Source organism: Mus pahari, chromosome 12, assembly GCF_900095145.1.
Source record: "Mus pahari chromosome 12, PAHARI_EIJ_v1.1, whole genome shotgun sequence".
Classification (NCBI taxonomy): domain Eukaryota; kingdom Metazoa; phylum Chordata; class Mammalia; order Rodentia; family Muridae; genus Mus; species Mus pahari.
The window spans coordinates 87,603,583-87,622,689 of NC_034601.1; the positions used below are offsets into that span (position 1 = coordinate 87,603,583).

General features: G+C 44.7%; 1 protein-coding gene across 2 annotated transcripts in view; it reads right to left on the reverse strand.

Moving 5' to 3' along the window:
- Dscam (DS cell adhesion molecule) overlaps window positions 1-19,107 on the reverse strand; it is a 566,911-nt gene that overhangs the window by 3,285 nt on the left and 544,519 nt on the right. The window contains exons 31-33 of one of the 2 annotated variants that reach the window (XM_029544386.1): window positions 16,818-17,015; window positions 14,472-14,774; window positions 4,002-4,064 (exon numbers count right to left, since the gene is read on the reverse strand). In XM_029544386.1, the coding sequence (XP_029400246.1) occupies window positions 4,002-4,064; window positions 14,472-14,774; window positions 16,818-17,015 (564 nt within the window). The remainder of the gene's footprint in view (window positions 1-4,001; window positions 4,065-14,471; window positions 14,775-16,817; window positions 17,016-19,107) is intronic. The other variant, XM_021209063.2, reaches the window with a different exon arrangement.

The following is a 19,107-nucleotide window of genomic DNA, read 5'->3' on the forward strand; positions in this document are numbered from 1 at the left end:
GCTGCATATGCAGCTAGAGACACAATCTCAGGGGGTACTGGTTAGTTCATATTGTTGTTCCACCTACAGGGTTGCAGCCCCCTTCAGGTCCTTGGGTGCTTTCTCTAGTTCCTCCATTGGGGACCCTGTGTTCCCTCTAGTAGCTGGCAGTGAGCATCCACTACACCGATCACTTTCTAGCCTATCTGTGCATCTTACTTTTCTCGATTCAAGACCCGCATAGACAAGGACTGTGTATAGCAGGTTGACCCCTCAGGGGTCGCTTGCCTATCTTGAGGCCTCAGGAACTCAGTGTCTTGGCACACACACCAGGTGAGCAGCTCAGATCAGAGTGTATGATGGCAGTATTCCGTTCTCTAGCTGAGGAGACCATGCAGCTGAGAGAGGCAGGATGGCCTGCTCTTGAGGGTGAGAGTGGCCATGGCATGTAAGAAAAGAATACATTTGAGATATGAAAGATGCCTGTGAAAAGTGTCTTCAGGTGTGAAGTGGCATTGGGGAAGGGGAAGGGTGAGTCCAGTGTGACTCCCTCCAGGTTCTAAGCTCAGGTTAGAGGGCAGATGGTAGACTGCTCTGTGATATGTATGTGTTCATACACTGGAGGCTTGGGCCTCAGGTCTAGTGGAGGGCCTTAAGATAATTGGAAAGAGACCTTGGAAGAGATATAGGGGTGGTGTGTCTCAGCCGCTAACTGGCTTCCTGTGGTAAGAGGCGACCTTTTGGTCACATTTCCACTGTCCACTATGGGCCAGCATTATGGGTTTTGTAGGTTAGGCCTTCAATACCGAGTTAAAAGAACTTATTTTCTTCATAAATTTAACCCACCTTTGGTATTTTGTTGTATTAACAGAATCAAACACAAACTACTGATCATGAAATGCTGTGTTGGGGAAAGATAGCAAAGATGGCAGGCTAGAGGACCAATTGACTTCAGACATGTTGAATCGAGGGATTGGGTTTCTCCTATAACACCCCTAGCACAGCTTAACTTCTCTACCTTTCTGACTAAAATGGCTGAAAGTTCCTGATTACTTTGCTTCAAAATATTGCTGGGTCTCCCAAACTTCCTGTAAGTTCAAGGTCCCCATCCAGGTTGTCTACAGCAGGGATGAATTTGGCACCCCAGAAAGTCAGCAGGATGTCAGGGACTGTAGTCTGTGGCGTAAGGCTTCTAGGGAGAAGTAAACCCAAGGCAAACACTGGAAAACACCTTAAAGGACCATTTCCTCTCCTCAAAATGACACCAGTCTCTCTAAGATTTCCCCAGAATATAGGAAGAGTGACCTTGTTCTTTGGAAATTTGCCAAATGATTCCCTTGTGTGTCACATTGGCATTGGTGGTGTGAAGATGACATTCCCTCGTTGGCTTCCTCAGGCTGTCTTTGCCCTCCCTGTTAAAGACTGAAGAGACTGATGAGGAATTGCGTGGACTCATTGAGAGTCACCTAGTGTTAGTCACCCAAATGCCCTGGCCAACCTCTCTGAGTTTGGCTCATGAAATTCAATACACTCTAGTTCGATGCTGACTTCACACATAAGACTGAGTCCCTCGGAAGTCTAGTCACACTCAGTAAATTGACCATGACCCTCTGGTGGAGTGAAATGACACAATTTTACTATCCTTCTGAACAGGGTTTTGGGTACTTGCTTTAGACAGAGGCCACCTCTGCAGAGACTAATGTGAAAGGACAGGATTTGCTCCTGAAAAAAAATTATAAGAATTCAACTTTTAAAAAAATGAACACTTATGGTTTTAAATTTTCTTCCTTATACTGATTGATCTATTCTTCAGCTATCTCTATCAAAGGACTAGTTATGTAGGAACAAATACAAAACCATTAACAGATACACCATTTAGAAATGAGATAGATGGCTAGGAAAATAGTCCAGTGGGAGAAGTGTTTGTTACGCCGCAACCACGAAGACTGAGGTTTTGATCCCTGGAATCCAGATCGGCGCTGGGTGAGCATGACTGTTTGCCTGTAATTCCAGAGCTCTTATGGTGGAGACAGGCTCTCTGGAGCAAGCTGGCTGGCAGGACTAATACTGGCAAGCTCTGGGGTCACGTGAGCCATCCTGCCTTAAGGAATAGGGAGGAGAGTGAAGCACACCATGCATGCATGCACAAACCACGCATACCTATGCATGCAGATAAGTAGTAGGATGGAGAATCGTTTCTCAATGTGAGGGATGCTTGCTCTATAATCAATACATGCTACTACACAAATTTTGAAACGTGTGAAATCTTATATATCTAGTTCCCTAAAAGTGAGTGTTTACTCCAAGAGTCCAATGAGCAAACCATACTGATTTACTCTCTTATTCCATTGTATGATTACCTTTACCCTGGTGTCCCAGTGTTTATTCAGGGTGTTTAAAGGGCCAGATTAAGATGATCTGTGACTGCTTCTAAGATCTAACTCCATCTTGCTGTTTGGGATATTTCTAATGTGCTATGACATACTTGGGCCTTGGTCTTCACCCATTCACTCTGCACACTGGACAGTCGTGAGCCCTAAAAAGCTTGTAGCATCTCAGTCCCAAGCAGATTACAGATTGCTCTAATTTTGGGACTGGGCAGATCAAGACAAATACATTTGAAATGAGAACACAATGCCCTGTGCTGGCAAGATGGCTCAGCAGGTAAAAACACTTGCCACCTTGCCTGGAGGCCTGAGTATGATCCCCAGGACCCATATGGCAGAAGGAGAGAAAGGATTTCCACAAGTTGTTGTCTGACTTCCACACATGCACACTTATGCACATACAATGATTATGTAAATAAATATTTTTAAAACATGGTGCCTAAGATTTCTGCCTGTAACATCAGAGTTCTCTCTTTTGGTATAGTGACCAAAAAGTTTTTTTTTTGTTGTTTTTTTTTTTTTTTTTTTTTTTTTTTTTTGGATAGGCTTAAAAAGAAAAAAAAAAAACTTAGAAGTGCAGATCTTTCATGATGAAACTGGAAAGATCTTCACAGCTAGGTCTCCTTGTAAGTTCTGCAAAGCAGCTCTGAACATCTAATATCTCCCAAGGAACAGGAGTTAACAGGAAAAGCTATATGGAGTTAGGTAGTTGCTCTCATTGGCTCTTTTTCAAATATAGACTGTGTTTTCTAATCAGTGGTCAGAGCAGCTCTCTCAGCTGTGTGAGTGCATCCAACGGACATGCTTAATAATGCATGTGCTTATGGGGAAGGAAGCACCAGGGAAGGAAGCAGATCCGTGTTCATGGTCAGCATTTTATGTCTACTGAAATCTAAGCCCACACATTGGTTAAATACTGATGGGGAGATGGGATTGTCTGGAAGTCTTTTTTAGATCCTACATTTCTCAGATGCTTATACATATCAAGGTCACCACTGAGATGTTTGCTCTTGGAAGAGAAGGATTCAGGGTAGGAGGTGACTACTGGATGCTGATACACTTTCCTGTCCTGCCTCCCTACCTCTCTTTATCATATAGGAGACATTCATTCTTGACTCCAATGGACTGTTAAGTGCATCCTGGAGGTTGGAATGGACATTATAAGCATGGCTGGTATAGATCTGGGCTAGGTTGCTTTGTCCCAGAAGTGGGAATACATGTATCCACTTTGGGGGGTGGGAGGCTATGGCAAAACCTCCATTAAGTAGTTCACACATGCAAGTTTCATCACAGAACAGGAGTTTAGAGGTGGATGTCTATCGGAAGTACAAGACAGCCAATTAGTGGTCCCTGTGGACACAAGTCCAGGACTCTGAATGTGGCTTCATCCAGAGAAGTGGCCTTTGCAGATGGGATGAAGTTAAATGACCTGAGAAATGATCATTTGGATTTAATATGGGCTTTAAATCCGATGACATGTGTCTCTATAAGAGCCAGGCAGAGGAACGTGGGTGGTGCAGAGACACAGCGGGGAGAGCCATGAGGGGATGGAAGCCGAGCCAGAGTGGTATGGCCATAAACCCAGGGGTAGCCTGGAGCCAGCAGAGCTGGGGTTGGCCATGAATGTGCTCTTACCTAGAGCCCTCAGAGGGACATGTGTCAGCTGGTGTCTTGACTTTGAACTTCTGGTCTCTAGAACTGCGAGAGAATAAATCTGTTTTAAGCTCCCAAGTTTGTGGTGACTTGTCACAGCAAGCCTGGGAAACTGATACCTTTTCTTTATTGTCTGTGATGGGCTTAGGGTCTCCCCATCAGCAGACACGTCCCCTCCTTTCCCATTGCTCATATCTGCCTCCTCCAGCCTGGGGAAGAGAAAAGGTTGAAGAAGCTACAGAGAGTTCTTGATAATACTGGGAGCCCAGAGAAGCTCGGCTGAAGCTGGTGCTGGCACCATCTGCCATCCCTCCTTCCTTCTCTGCCAAACCCAAGCCACGGCCCCTTGTCTGCTCTCCTACCCTGCAGAAGCAGACCCTGTTGATCTGGCTCCAAAGACAACCCAGAGCTTAGCAGGGAGGGCTCAATGGATCTGACTTACTGCAGTTCCTCTAACTCCACCACTGGAGGAAATAGGCCCCATGCTGGTCAGCCAGGATCCTCTGAGTTGCCCCTACTTGAAAGCACCAGCACTCAGCAATGCAAGAGCCCTTTTGCTCTGAACTATATACGTACCATGGATTATATACCAGGGTGCCACCTCTGGCAGGTACATACACCCTGGGCATCCTGTGTGTGGGATCTGGTGCTGCACAAACCTCAGAGTCAAAGCGCAGTCCTCATACTGCCTACAGAGAGCCAGGCTGCAGTCTGTACCGTGGCTTTGGGGTGAGTAGTGTTAGTCATTTAGAGAGAGATCAGAAAAGCAGAAAAACACCCATCTTAAGTGAGGAGGAACATCTGACCTGCATTCCGTTCCTTACCTCCATCTCCTTTGTCTCTGCTCACCCCACTACCTACATTGTTTCTCGCTTCCCCCCAAGTTTCTTCAACCAAGTGAATGTCTCCTTCCCAAGCCAGGCAGGAACCCAGGCTTGACACCAGAGACTTACTGGAGTCCCAGCTGGGCCTTTGAAACACAATCCACAATCGACTCGGGCAACTTTGAAGCACACGCCTGCACACCCATCAAGACCCTCTGTCCTCTGCTCTTGGAGTCCACACCTCTGTGTCAGCAGAGCTGCAGGGTAGTAGGAAGCCGAGGCACAGGTGAAGACGCTGAGCATATGACAGTGTGTGAGGCTGGGCTGGGTGGGATAGGGTGTAGTTAGAGCGGAGACTGGATGAGAGACAGCCAAAGGAGAGAAGGAACAGTAGAGGACAGAGATGACAGAGATGGATACATGCAGGAAGATGGATGCAGAAGGCAAGAAGAGGAAACACAGCCATAGAGAGATGAGAATTAAAGGTGGGGGTAGAGGAAAGCCGTGGAGAAGACAAGCCTCTTGTGACTCATGGGGCATCGGGGAGGTGAATGTGATAGACCTGTGCACTACACTCGTAGAATACCCCCCTCTCAGCTTCAAAGATATTCAAAGACCACCTGAATGATACACACTTGTTCTAGGCACTTCTTCTTACGTCCCCCTGCCCCCCAGGTCTTGCTATGGATGACAAATGGCACCCACCACTGCCCTTCCAGGAGGAGCCCAGGCCTTGGATTTGACTCACGTCTCAAGGGAGGAGGGCAATTTAGCTATTAGCTCAGTGCTGTGTGTTATTTTCTGATACAATGCTTCATTTCTCATCCCCTGCCACAGACCTCTGGGGACCTTCAGTGACAGTAATGTTTCTGAAAGTCCAGATTAAGTAAGCTGGCATCGATTTCTCCCCTTCTCCTAACCAGTCAGCATACAGATGTAATTACTGTCTCCCTGACCCCTCCTAGACACGAATCCTGCTACTACAGCCTCTCATCCATCAGCACCCGAGGCTCAGAGCCTGTAATCCTCCACCAAGGAAGGGGGCAGTCAGGCCCTGTCTGTCTGGATGGTGTGCAAGCTGCTCTATGCAAATGTTGCCTCCTTTTAGCTAAAAACGTCTTGAGCTTTCTCAATGTATTCAGGCTCACACACAAAGCCTGGTGCGTCATTTCTGGAGAGGGGAGGGCAAAATCCATGAGAATGCTTACAGAAGTCCTGGAGTGGGAGTCAGTCTATCTGCCTTGTCCCTATCCCCTGGCCCCATGACCAGGTGTCATACACCACACAATCATAAGTATCTGGCCTTGACCAGTCACTGAGGTTGGCCTCACCCCTGGGGATATGTGACATTATTATTATGGGGGAGGGGCCAGGGAGGTATGCTACTAGCATCTATGGGCCAAAGAGTAGCAGGTTATCAGGACCTCCAGCACTACAGATAACCACCTTGCCTCAAGTATTGATGTCACTGCTGTTAGGAGCCCTCAGTGTAAATGGTGAAAGTTCACAAAACTGTAAGCAGGCTCTGCTTACCTTCTGGTTCTACATTGGACATACTGAACTCAACCTGTGTAGGGTACTACCATTTACAATGTACCAGCCCATGGGAGCTTGACCTTCCTGGAAGACCATGGGAAGATGGGTCAGTTATACAGTGGTCAAGAGCCAAAAAACAGGTGTTTTTGTCCCAGTGACTCTGGTGGTTGCTGAGTGAACTGGAGGGGTCAGGGTTTGCAAGTTCATGCTCATCTCTCCTCTGCTTCCAAACAGCTCTGGAAATCCACCCCCACACACACCTACCCCCACTGCCCAAAGCACCACAGTCAAGTGCAGGGGCAATGAAATTTTTTCAGGTTTTCAGCCTGACAGAGTCTTATGCACTAAGCTGTGTCTCCTATAACCATGGGTAAAGTATATCTGCTCTAGAAATTGTAGGGCTAGTGTGTCCTGTGGAAGAAATAAATTCATGCACTTTAAGGGCTGGACATCATGGACATATTATACTCTGAAGCTGACTTTCCTTTTTCTTCTGCAATACCTTGTTATCCAGGAACTGGGAAGCTACATAAACACTGTCCCAAATTCATGGAAAAGCTAAGTGTACCACAGTTCTCAGGGGCACAAATTGCCTCCTGGGAGACATAAAAGACACCTTTCATCAATTTCTAACAAGGTTTTGATGTCTGTGTTTGGATGCGGCTGGATATTGATGCAGAACTAAGCAGCAGAGGACATGTAGACCTAACAATTTCAGTGATGACCATGGAGATGAGGCTTGCAACATTATAGCTAAGGAGCTTGTGATGGAAGGCCACTGTGAACTCTGCCCTCAGCTCAGGCAGACGGGATCTAACACATTCTTAGTTTAATATTAATGTCACACCATGGTAATAAAAACCCTTGTAAACCAATCTCTCTGTAAACAAGTCTTCACTCCCAAACAGCGACGAGGAAAAACTCTAAATAAATAATGTGACATTAATATCAGAGGGCCCAGTGTTTGGGCTCAGTTACTGTTCTTGGCTTGCGGTTTGGAGTCTTCATGCATTTTTAAGAGTACATTGATAATGTGATCTTCCTACTTGCTGATGGATTTTACAAACTACACTGAGGTGTGGGGTAGGACTTTGACTTGGTCACAGTTTCATAGTCTTCAGTAGTAGTTTATATCATATTGGGATCAGAAACTCTTCTTTGGACTCGAGGCAGCTGAGAGCTCATGAACAAGGGTACTGGATTACTTACTGGGAACACTGGGAAGGGACGTGAGGTTCTAAGACAGACCTACCTCTCCCAAGAGGCCCTCTCAGGAAGCACACACTGGCAGCTGACTCAAGTGGAAGCCTGGGCTAGGGGCTTGTACTTGCTCAGTGGTACAAAGCAGGTTAACAGTCTTGGCTCCCAACCACAGGAAGCAAAATGATGGACCTAGGTCCACCCCACAGCAGGAGCTGAGTTAAGGCAGAACTCACTCAGGGTTTCGGGGGGCCAAAAGTTGGAGAATGGAAAGCAGAGGTGAGGCTGGTGGGGAAGATGAGGGGTTGATTCTTTAGTGTCTTGCCAGCTTCTATCTCTAGAGAAGTAGGGAGCCATAGAATGTATTAATGGTTACATTTTTTAAAAATTGTCTTGTTTTTCCCCTGTTGGGGATCTGAGATGCATTAGAATATGATATTGGCAGAAGCCATGTGGAACCATGTTAAAAGACAGTATTCTCCATTCTTGTCTCTACAGAATAGTCTGTGGACTTTCATGATGCTGTGTGTGTGTGTGTGTGTGTGTGTGTGTGTGTGTGCGCGTGTGTGTGTGTGCATGCATGTGGGTATGTACACAGGCATGTCTGTCTTCATAGTTGGGCTTTGTTCAATTTCTTAGATATTTTTAAAAGATTTATCTGTAGTATTTTCAGGACCCCTTCTCTGCAGCCTCTATTGTGACATATTATTCAGATAAACCAATGAGATCATGGGAGGTATTAGTTAAATATATTAATACTTTCATGGGGTGGGGTAATAATATCTTTCTATATTAAAGAGATTCAGTCAGTAGTAGTGGTCTACATATATGTATTCTGGGGTTTGCAGTGAGTTTTAAGTCACCGTATAGAACTCTTCTGCTTGTCTTCTGTTGCAAAGGACTCTGGAAGCTGCCTCTAGTTCCTCACAGGGACACAGGTATCCTTTTTGTTCTTTATATCACTGGTCCATCAGGGCAAGGTTTTGAGACTTAACACTCTCATCAAGAACCTAACCCCAGCAAACCATCCAAGAAAGCATCAAGCTGCCCACTGGGCCTCAGAAGCCAAAGAAAATGCAGTCGTATCCAAGAATACTTACGTAGAAGGAGGGAATGGCTAATAGCCCAAGCCACAGGAATGGCTACGTATACTTTGCAGAGTACTTAGCAATGTTAGAGCCTCAGGGGCAGAAGGCTTCTCTCAGAAGCATGGACCGAGAGGGACAATAGAGGGGGTAGCTGCTGAAAACTCAGGAATATAGATACTTAACTTTTGTCTCAAGAAAATGGAGTGGCTGGTTAGCTTTCTATCACCTTGACACAAACTAGAGTAACCTGAGGGGAGGGACTGGAGAAAGTGTTTCCATCAGACTGGCCTGCAGGCATGTGTCTGTGGTATTGTTCTAGTTAGTAATTGGGCCCTCCCAACCCACTGAGGGCAGTGTCACCCATGGGCAGATGGTCCTAGGTGGTAAAAGCAGGAAAGCAAGCTAAGCAGTGATGAGAGAGAGAGAGAGAGAGAGAGAGAGAGAGAGAGAGAGAGAGAGAGAGAGACGCAATGGCTCTGCTCCTGATTGAATTCCTGGCCTGACTTCCCTCACTAGATTGGGATCTGTACACCAAATAAAACTTTTCTTCCTCATGTATCTTTTGGCCATGGGTTTTTATCACAATAGAAAGCAAATTAGGTCACATACTTGGAATTCTAAGAATAGAACCATTGAGAAGAAGTCTTTCGGTAATGAGTGCCCTGAGGGACAGTCTCTGAGAACAGACTAGAATCCTAGGGAAATCTATAAGAAGCCGAGCTGCAACTACCTGTCAGGGAAATCTGGTTTCTAGGAAGGAGCAGGGATGAGCACACTGCTCTACTATGAACTGCAGAGTGGACAAAAGAGCCGTGCACAGGCTCAGTCTCCTGGCCTGGCTCCTAAACTGCCATCACTGTGGGGCACGGGGATGTCTGCTTGTGTTTGATGGGTTGGATGGATCTCTTGACTCACACTGTAAACACCAAGTTCCTTCCAACCTTTATTTTCTCTCTTCTGTCTGCTTTTGGACCATGGCCACACAGGGTCTTCTCTACGCTCCTTCTCCCAAATAATTTACATCTCATTGCCTCTGTGAGACTTCTTTTACCATCTTTGCCAAGATACCCACTGCTAGACTGTACCCCATCCCTAAGTTACTTCCCTTTTGGCAAGCACTTAGAATGACCTAAAGCTTTGATGTTGGCTCATGCAGTTGCATCATTATAGCTTCTTATAAGGATCTTTCTGAGTCTGTCTTGTACCATATTCTCAGCTCCCAAGTCATTCAGAAGATACCAAATAAATTATCCATAGGAACAGAAGGTAAAAAGCTCATTCTAGTAATTGTCTTACAAGATACAGGCCCCAAAAATTAAAAAAAAAATCATTAAACTCTAATGCCAAGCTGCAAAGGAAGAGTCAGGGAGGTGGTACTTACACACACACACACACACACACACACACACACACACACACACACACACACACACTATGTTCTCCATCCTCTCTCATGGATGAAACTCATACATTTAGGAGAGGATAACAAAACGAGATGAAGGAATCACAATCCAACAACTGCTTTCAATAGCTGGTTATTTGGTGGACGCTTTAGATAGCAGCTATTGGATGGGTGAACCAGGGACCAGCTGGGACCTCAGAGACACCTTTGGTGGAGACTGGAATGGATGGATTTAGAGCCTATAGAGTGCAGGTGCCTATACCTTAGCGTCCTTGCTTTCCCTGAGGCTTCTGGGCCAGGTATGAAGGAAGCATGGTTGGTGAACTGATTTGTCAAGCCCTGCTGTGTCATGGCTCAGGTGTACAGGCTGAACATTACAGATAAGTGAGAAGGCTTAGCCAAAGAGCAACAGAAAGTGGTTCAGGATACCCACAAAACTAAGAAGGGGCTCTATAATCAAGGAGACAGATCCTTGAAACATTCTAGCAATTTCTCATAGGAATATAGAGTTTGAACTTCTTTGCCTTTTCAAAGATGTGTTTTGCTAGCCCTGACTGAAGGAAGCAAGCACGTACTACTAATAAAATATACTTATCTTAAAAATTCAAGTCAGGCATTATTATTAAAATGTAAAGCTAGACTCTGACTTGTGGGGGATTATCCTCTATCTGGAAGTGATTTGTTTGGATTTGTCAAGGGCAAGAAGTGAAAATGTTATTTTTTTCTTAAAAGCATGTTGGCATAAACTTGAATGTCCTTTGTATTTGAGTATATCTGACTAATCACTTCTGGTAATTAAAATATTAGCCAATTGCTCAATCTTGTCATGAATACAACATTGAATATGAAGACATATTCAATAATATCTATGCACTATGCATAGACATAGTACTCTATGTGTGGATTCCAACACTGTTAATTCATTTAAAACTATTTCTTGAACACTGCCTAGGCATGCCTATTAGTATCTAAGACCCAACTCTTCCTTTTTTGGAGCCATATCTAGACAAGTTCATGTATATAACTTGATCCCCATTAGTAGGGGAGTTTGAAAGTTTGGAATCATGATCATTGGTACTGAAGACAAAGTAAAGACATAAGGCGATAAAATGAAGAAGTGGTGTAGAAGAAAAGGCTATGCAGACAATGGTAAGGCTGTTCTCAGAAGCAGAAAATAATATTCCTCATCCAGAACTCAGAGGGGAACAGGGAAAAAGAGGGTTAAAATTACTGGTCAAAGTAGGAGGTTAGAATAGCAGGCAGCCTTCTGCTTAGCATGTCTTCCACTTGACATGGATGTAGCCATTTTGACACATCCCCGCCACAGCTGCCCCTCAGTAAACTGTATCATTTTCAAGGCATGATATTAAGATAGAGAAGACCATTGTAGTGGGATGTGGGTTTTTATGCCCAGATTCTGGTACCAGAACTGTGACAGACTCTTGTTCATTTGCTTGGACATTATGCACACACTTGGTGCATTTAGGACTGACTGATGTCACTTCTGCCTGACCTTATAGCCCTCATTTTTCTGACCCAAATATGAAAGATTACTCTGGTCTCACTATCACCCAGGACCATAATTTCATCAGGAAATCATCTGTGCTGTATTTGATCTGCCTGTTCTACACCTTCAGACCTGTTCTCCCTCTGGACCTGGGGTCCTGCAGAACCAGTTCTGCAGCTCATACCATTAATATATTAATAATAGATATTTCTTAAGATAACTAATGCAGAACCACCTGAAGGATTAAGAAGGAACAACAGAAAGGTTCCCAGAGGATGAAATTTCTCTATAAAGCATATTAAAGATCCAATAATAATCCAGCCCTGTGGCTTAGACAAAACAAAGTTTGTGGACATCAGAACTCACATTGACTCAAGAAATTATTCATATCTAAAGTTATAAAAATCACTTCACTTTAAATAATGCATTAAGATGATAGCCACTTTGTGGCAATGTCTGGGATGCTCTAAGGTAACAATGTCACAAACAAAGTATAAACTTTAAATAAAAGAAATTCTTAACCTAACCATACAGACAGCATGCCATCAGAAAGAAAGGTCAGGCCTTTCATTACTTGAAGGCTTGCAAAAGTAGGGCATTTGTCCTACCCAGAAGCACTTTCTGTGGCCTAAATCACACCTGAAGGAGAAGTGGTGTAATGGTCTCTTATACGAGAGCAGAGAGTAGACAGGCTGTGGAGATGGAGTGGGTGCTTTCAGGACTTTAATGGCCACCAAAAAAGGAAGATGCCTCCAGCAGCATGCGGGTGGGGGGGGAGCTGTGTGGGGGGGTACATTCCAGGGATTCTTACAACTATCTGGAGGTCTGCTGGTACCCCAGAACACCCTCTCTCCTCCCTGCTTCTCTGCATTTGGCAGCATGCTCATGGACAACCCCAGAGCAATGTTACATGTTCATGCCCAACTACAGTTGCCAGGAGGTGCCCAGTGGCTCATGTCTTCTCCTGATGTTATCATCACCTTTAGGATGAACAAGGTCCAAAAGCCATTATCACATCTTATCTTCATTTGCCTTTTAAATAAACGCTAAGAACGGCAGCAAAACACATGAATGAAAACATGGCAGGAGTAATGGCCTGCAGATGCAGACAGAGTAAAAACGAAGTTAGGACTCTTTACTGCATCTGCCACAACTTTTGAGTCCACCTGGGAGATTGCTTGCTGGATAGGTAATTCTCATTTTACATGTTTTTTATGAATTTATTAGGGCCCTACTTCAGTTTTGCCCTATGCCATAAGACCCAACACAGTGATAATAATTTAAACAGGGAGATATATGTATATATATATATATATATATATATATATATATATATAGAGAGAGAGAGAGAGAGAGAGAGAGAGAGAGAGAGAGAATACCAGTGCTTTGGCTCAGATAAACGGCAGCATGCTGAGTGTGTATCTTTGGCTGTTTCATGAAGGAATGGGTATGGGGCAGCCCTTACAGATGGGAAAAACAAAAATAAAACAAGGTGTTTCCTTAGGTTAGCAGTCCACTGGCCTGGTGGATCCAGTCTGAAGCTTTGCTTCAGTTGTGCTGGGCATGGTTTGTCAGTACCACAGCCAACATGTAATAGCTGAGTTTCTACAGAAAACTTCATTTTTCTGAACACAAGGCCCAACCAGAGTTCTCTCTGTATCTGTGGATGGGTAGGTGGAAGTTCCTGGTTCTTTTCTTTTAGCTTAGACCATGAAATCCTTGGACATGTTAGCACTTGAAAGACTAGACCTTTGACTCACGTGCTTTGTCTATCCTCTCTCATCAAGCATAAAGTTTTAGCTCTCACTCATAAGCCCAGTGTATCCACATGAGGTCAAGCTGGAGTGGCATTAGTCCTTGACCTACATTTTCCAGTTTCTGTCATCTTCAATGAGTACCTTGGTAAAGAAGGTTCCTAGTACTGACTCCTGCTAAGACCCCCTCCCTTTTTAAAAGCCCCCCAATGAAACAATCTTTAAAACACAGCTCTTGACCATTGACTCTTCTCATCAAGCAGAGAGAATGTCTTTCTTTCAACCCTGAGTTTCCTGGGATCTGTCTGGACGCCACACCATTGTGTAAAAGATGTTGTCAGTGCTAGGGTTGAGGATGGCTGAGTGTGTATTCAAGGACCCCTGTGCTGGAAGCTTGGTCTTCAGAGTGAAAATTCTAGGAGGTGGGAGGTGGGAGGTGGTGGGTTTGTAAGAAGTGGTAGGTCATAGGATACTGCCTTTGATGAGGCTTCAAGTGGCTCTGCATTAGTTATCTTAAGAACTATCTATTTTTAAGAGTCTTTTCACATACAGTTCTTGTCTCACTGTATGGCCTTTTTGTATGTGTATACCCCTCCACCCCCCAAATGCCATTTATGATGAAGGCCTCACTGTAGAGTAATTGATGTCAGCACCATGCCATCAGACCTCCAGAACTATGAGCTGAATAAGCTTCCTTTTTTAGTAGAGTACCCAATCTATGAAGATTCATTATAGTGATGATAAACTGACTCAGTTTTCCACCAACCTTAAGGACATGGCTGTTTCCACTGTCTGTCCTTTAGAATGCTTGTTCTTAGAATTAACCCACCATGTCAGGAGGATGCTCAGGCCACTTTCTGGAAAGAGGTACATGGGAGATATGCCTGGCAGATACTTGGTAGTTGAGTTAGCCATTTTTTTTTTTATTTTTGAAGTAGATCCCACAGTTATTGCTTGCTTTTCTCACTAGACTCTGACCAGATCTCAGATTCATGAATAAAATAAATAAATACTACTGTTTTGCCAAATAATTGTTGCAGTGATTTGTTCCACAGTAATTAGTCAGTAAGTGGAACACACACCCAGTGTGAGAACTGGGTGTCACCCACAGTAGATAGATGCTCTAAGCAATGGTCCTCACCTGGCCGATGGGCCTTTGGAACCGCCATGTTCACCACTCGTCCTCCATCCTGAGGTTTGGGGGGAGATGCAGTGAATCTGCAGATCCCCGATTCTGAAGGGGTACTGGAGGTCAGACTGTCCGTGTACTCATTTGTCCCTGCCGTCAACTGCTCGGAGGACGTGTCGGATATGAAGCACTCTGTGATGGTGAACTTGGCATGCCTCAGCTGCTCTTCCATCTTGGCGTGTTCATAGGCCCTGGCCAGTTCTTCGTAGGTAGAGGAGGCACTTTCTGTGGAGACCATGCTGCTCCTTGCTCGGTCTGTATCATGGGAGAGAGAAAAGAGAGGCAACGATGCGTTGGTAGCCTATGTTTGGACCAACTGGATGGATGACCTTTCCTGGCTTGTGGTTGTAATCTGGAGATACATTATATCTAGGGGAGGCTTGGTTGAATCAGAGGGTTCTGCTTGGCCACTCTGAGGCCAGATTCATCAACAAAGTTCAGGGACTTCACATCAAACCAGTTGCTGCAGTCAGATGTCTCAGCCCTGTGTATTTTTATAAATAAGCAAAGCCTTTCCCTCAAACAATTTGGGTTTTGGCAGGGACACTTGAGAGACAGTGGCGATGCTGCAGCATCCTTTTCTGCTCCAACCGACAAACACATCTGCACTGCAGAGCCTCTGTAATTGGCATAAATATCCAAGCTTTGAAGTTCAGCTCCATGGATGTCAACTTGGGAAGGAAGATGTGACGATCCTTAGAAGATGACAAGTTGGAGAGATGGCCTAGTCAGTAAAGTGTCTGTCATGCAAGCCTGAGGACCTGTGTTTGAGCTCCTGCACCCATACTAAAAACTGGTATAGAAGGGGTAGGAGAATCAATCCTTGGGGCTTTCTGGTTAATCAGTTTAGCTGAATTATTGAGTTCCAGGGTCAGTGAGAGGCCTTATCTCAAAAAATAAGATCTGGGTGATTGAAGAAGACACTCATTGTCAACTTCTGGCCTCTATGTGTACATGTGAATGGATGTGTTCAAGTGCCCACACATGTGTGTACCCTCCCATACCACACATACATACACATAACACAAAATACACATATACATGTACACACACCACACATTTACATACATACCATATACATATACCACACATACCATATACACACCACACATATACCACACACACATTCACAAACACATGCAACACACATACACACACACCACACACTTACACATACATACACACACACCACACACTTACACATACATACACACACATATATCACACACACCACACACATACACCACACACACACCACACATACTCCACACACACCATACATACACTACACACACACACCACACACATACAGAAACACATGCAGCACACATATAAACACACATACACACACATACACACACAGATAACATACATACAACACACACACACACACACACACACACACACACACACACACACACACAGAGTGAAGATTGACTTTTTCACAAGGTAGAACCTGATCTCAGGTTTCATCCTTTGCTGTTACCAATCTTGATGGGAATGAGAAAATAGGACAAAAACCAGTGCAAACAGGCCTTACAACAAGGCCATGTCACCTCACTCAAAGTCGTCTCTGTGTTTTAAATCTACAGAAAAGTTTTGAAGTCACCTCTGAGAGCCTTCTAAGAGAAATAACAGACATAAAAATAAATCCCCACAGTGACACACCACCTTTGGAGCCCTGTTTTTGAAGTGTGTTGTGAAGAGGAAAAAAATGAGTATTAAATTTTTCTATAGCTATTAGATTCAGATATAGCTTTTCAGAGTTTAGAGGAGGTCATGCTCAGAAGTGAAGTCTTAGTGGTTGACACCATCAGCCTGATGGATTGTTTATATTATAATCAATCTGCTTAATTGCCAGAAGGATCAGCCTGTGTTCCCTATATGGGTGCTGTGACCTTGTTGTGGAAGGATGTGAAGCTCAAGCTCTTAGTCCTGGAGGTGGGAGTGGGTCCGACGCCCTCAAAGCACAATCGGCAATTTCTGCCATTGTGTGGGTGAGATGTACGAGCGCTTCTTTCTCTCTGTTGGGTAGGAACTACAGGGAGAGAGCAGAATGGGTGGGGGATTCAAGACACCTGCAAAAGAGAGAGATGCATTTCTGCTCAACCCTGCAGAACTCAGTAAGGCCTTGCACACGGGGACGGCTGGACACTTGGCCTGGGAACTCTCAGAGAAGCGGTTGTCATTTGAAAGTGACCTTCATGAGAGAAGTTAGGCAGGAGGTTTCATAGGCTTCCCTCCTCACAGAGCCTGGGAAGCCCTGCTATGACCAAGAAGGGAACGTGCACTGCCCACCTGTGTCTTGTGACGGGCTGACGCTGTAGCTGTCGCTCTCCTTGTCCACGGATCCTGTAGCCCTGGGTGTAGGCAGTCTCCAGTCTGTGGTGAGGGTGTGTGCTGAGATGGTAGGGTGGGGTCTGTTGAGGGTCCACTGGCTGGCATACCGGTTTCTTGCTGTGGGTCCAGCCTTTGCATTCCTCCTGGTGGTGGGATCTGCAACAAATAAGGGGTATTGTGCGTCTGTCTTCAGGGGTCAAGCAGATCAAGCAGCTGTCACCCTCCCTCATGACCTACTTACTAAGTTTGCCAGATATTTAAGTATTTAAAAAAATCCCATAAGCAGAAGAACACCCTGTTTGGGTTTGAAAACTTCAGATCAAACCTTGTTTGTGGCCATTAACAATGGCTGAAACATTCAGTTAAACTTTCTAAATATCAATACCTCCCATAAGACAAGGAAACTTGACCAAATGTGTTTGAACAAGATTTCCTTTCTGAGGTTCATTTACCCTGGTACAGACTGACCTACACACTGCCCCCCACTCCACCTCAAGTTATATCCCTCATCTTGACTCCAGGGTTGTAGAACCTGTGACCTTTTGGAAAAACAGTCATTGCATACATAATCAGTCCTGAGGAGGTCACGGGGAGAATAGGGTGGGTCCCTATGCTGTAAGACTGTTGGATTTATGAAGAGATAGATACAGGAGGAGGTTGCCCCCTGCAGGGAGAACCAAGAATTGTGTCTGAGTCCAGGACGGCCAATGGCTGCTGAAGCCTTGTTTGAAGTTTACTTATCACTCCGGTCAGTACTATCCATCCAGTTATTTAAGCTGAAGCCCCTGGAGACAAAATATCACAATTTTTTTCCTGTCCCAGCATCCTCTCAGCATGTGACAGTATGTCCCTGATGAGCATCATGGGAACTTTGACGAAGACTTGGACTATTTAACATGAACAACAAATAATTAAATGATATCTGGATAGCGTGTGTCAACTGTCTATAAAAAATGTCAAGGTCTACGTGTATGTGGTCTGCTGCCAGAGGCTTGTATCTTCTTTAAGTCTGGAACTAAGGTCAACAGGTGAACAGGGTAGTGTGGTCTTATCTCAATCCTGGTGAACTAAGAAAGGGGACGTATTAGCAGCAACGTGTGTTGGGCCCTGGAGCAGGCCAGAGTATTACCTTTTCTGAAATTCCATGGACCAGGGGAGGTGTTCTGTTCCCTAGAGTGATTTTTCTGGGACTCCAAATGAAAGTAGTTCAGGGTCCTGGAAGGGACTTTTCCACTTCTGAAATCTCTGCTTCTTAGAATGGCATAGTCTGGCTACTTTGTGATCAGCACTAGTGCAGCTATTTCAAAGGAACAAACTGAGACCCAACTTTGGGCATGGCTGCCTATGCCCAATTGCATGCTTCTGTGAACTCGGCTGACTCTCCAGAGTAGACACAAGGGCCTGTCTTTAGAGCTGTCTATACAGCTGGCCCACAGTCATTGTTGGGATTGGTGCTTAGCCTGGAGTGTCGCTTCACGGATGAACAATGGCAGCTTAGGCATGACACAGCTCTTCTGCCCTTCTGCTCAGGCACTGTCTCTTATTGGCCAGATGTGGCCTGACCCTGGCTGTCTGAGTCTGTAGTTGGGTGCGCACAGGACCATGGCTTGTCCATAATCCCCACTGGAGCATGAAATGCTGACACGGGGCATCAGGGAAAAGCCTTTCTTTGCAAGTGGAAGATTTTCCCCTTTGCAGATTTCTAGTTATTGGTCTTTGAACTAATCTATCATTCTAGGATTTAGGAGAGGAACATTAAGAAGATGGCCAAATCAATACATTTTAAGATTCCCTGGGTCATCAAAAGACCCAGTCCTGCTGCATGCTTTTGGCTACATTGATTTTTTTTTTTTTTTTTTTTTTTTTTAGGGCACATTTCATCTCTTGCAAAAATTCCATAGAAGAAGGTCTTATTAGAAGATAGTTTCTGGCTTTGATGAGAATGCTAACGAGCTATGCCAAAGTGTCGGAGCCCTGTACACAGCAAGGTGTGAATGATAATTTGCGATTTTTTTCCCAGGGAAGAGGAACATTCCAGAGAGGTCCTCCACAAGATAGAAAAACAGTGTCATGGGTAGGAGTCTAAATGTCTTCCAGGCACTATTGACTTGATAAGTGGAGCTTAAATAGTACAGCTTGTTATTTAAATGCTAATGAGTCTTTTCTAGAAAATTACCCAGCCCCTTATGTAAGTTTTGAGGAATCTCATTTTTTATTCTTTGGGTTTCAAATTGCAGCCACACTTGTA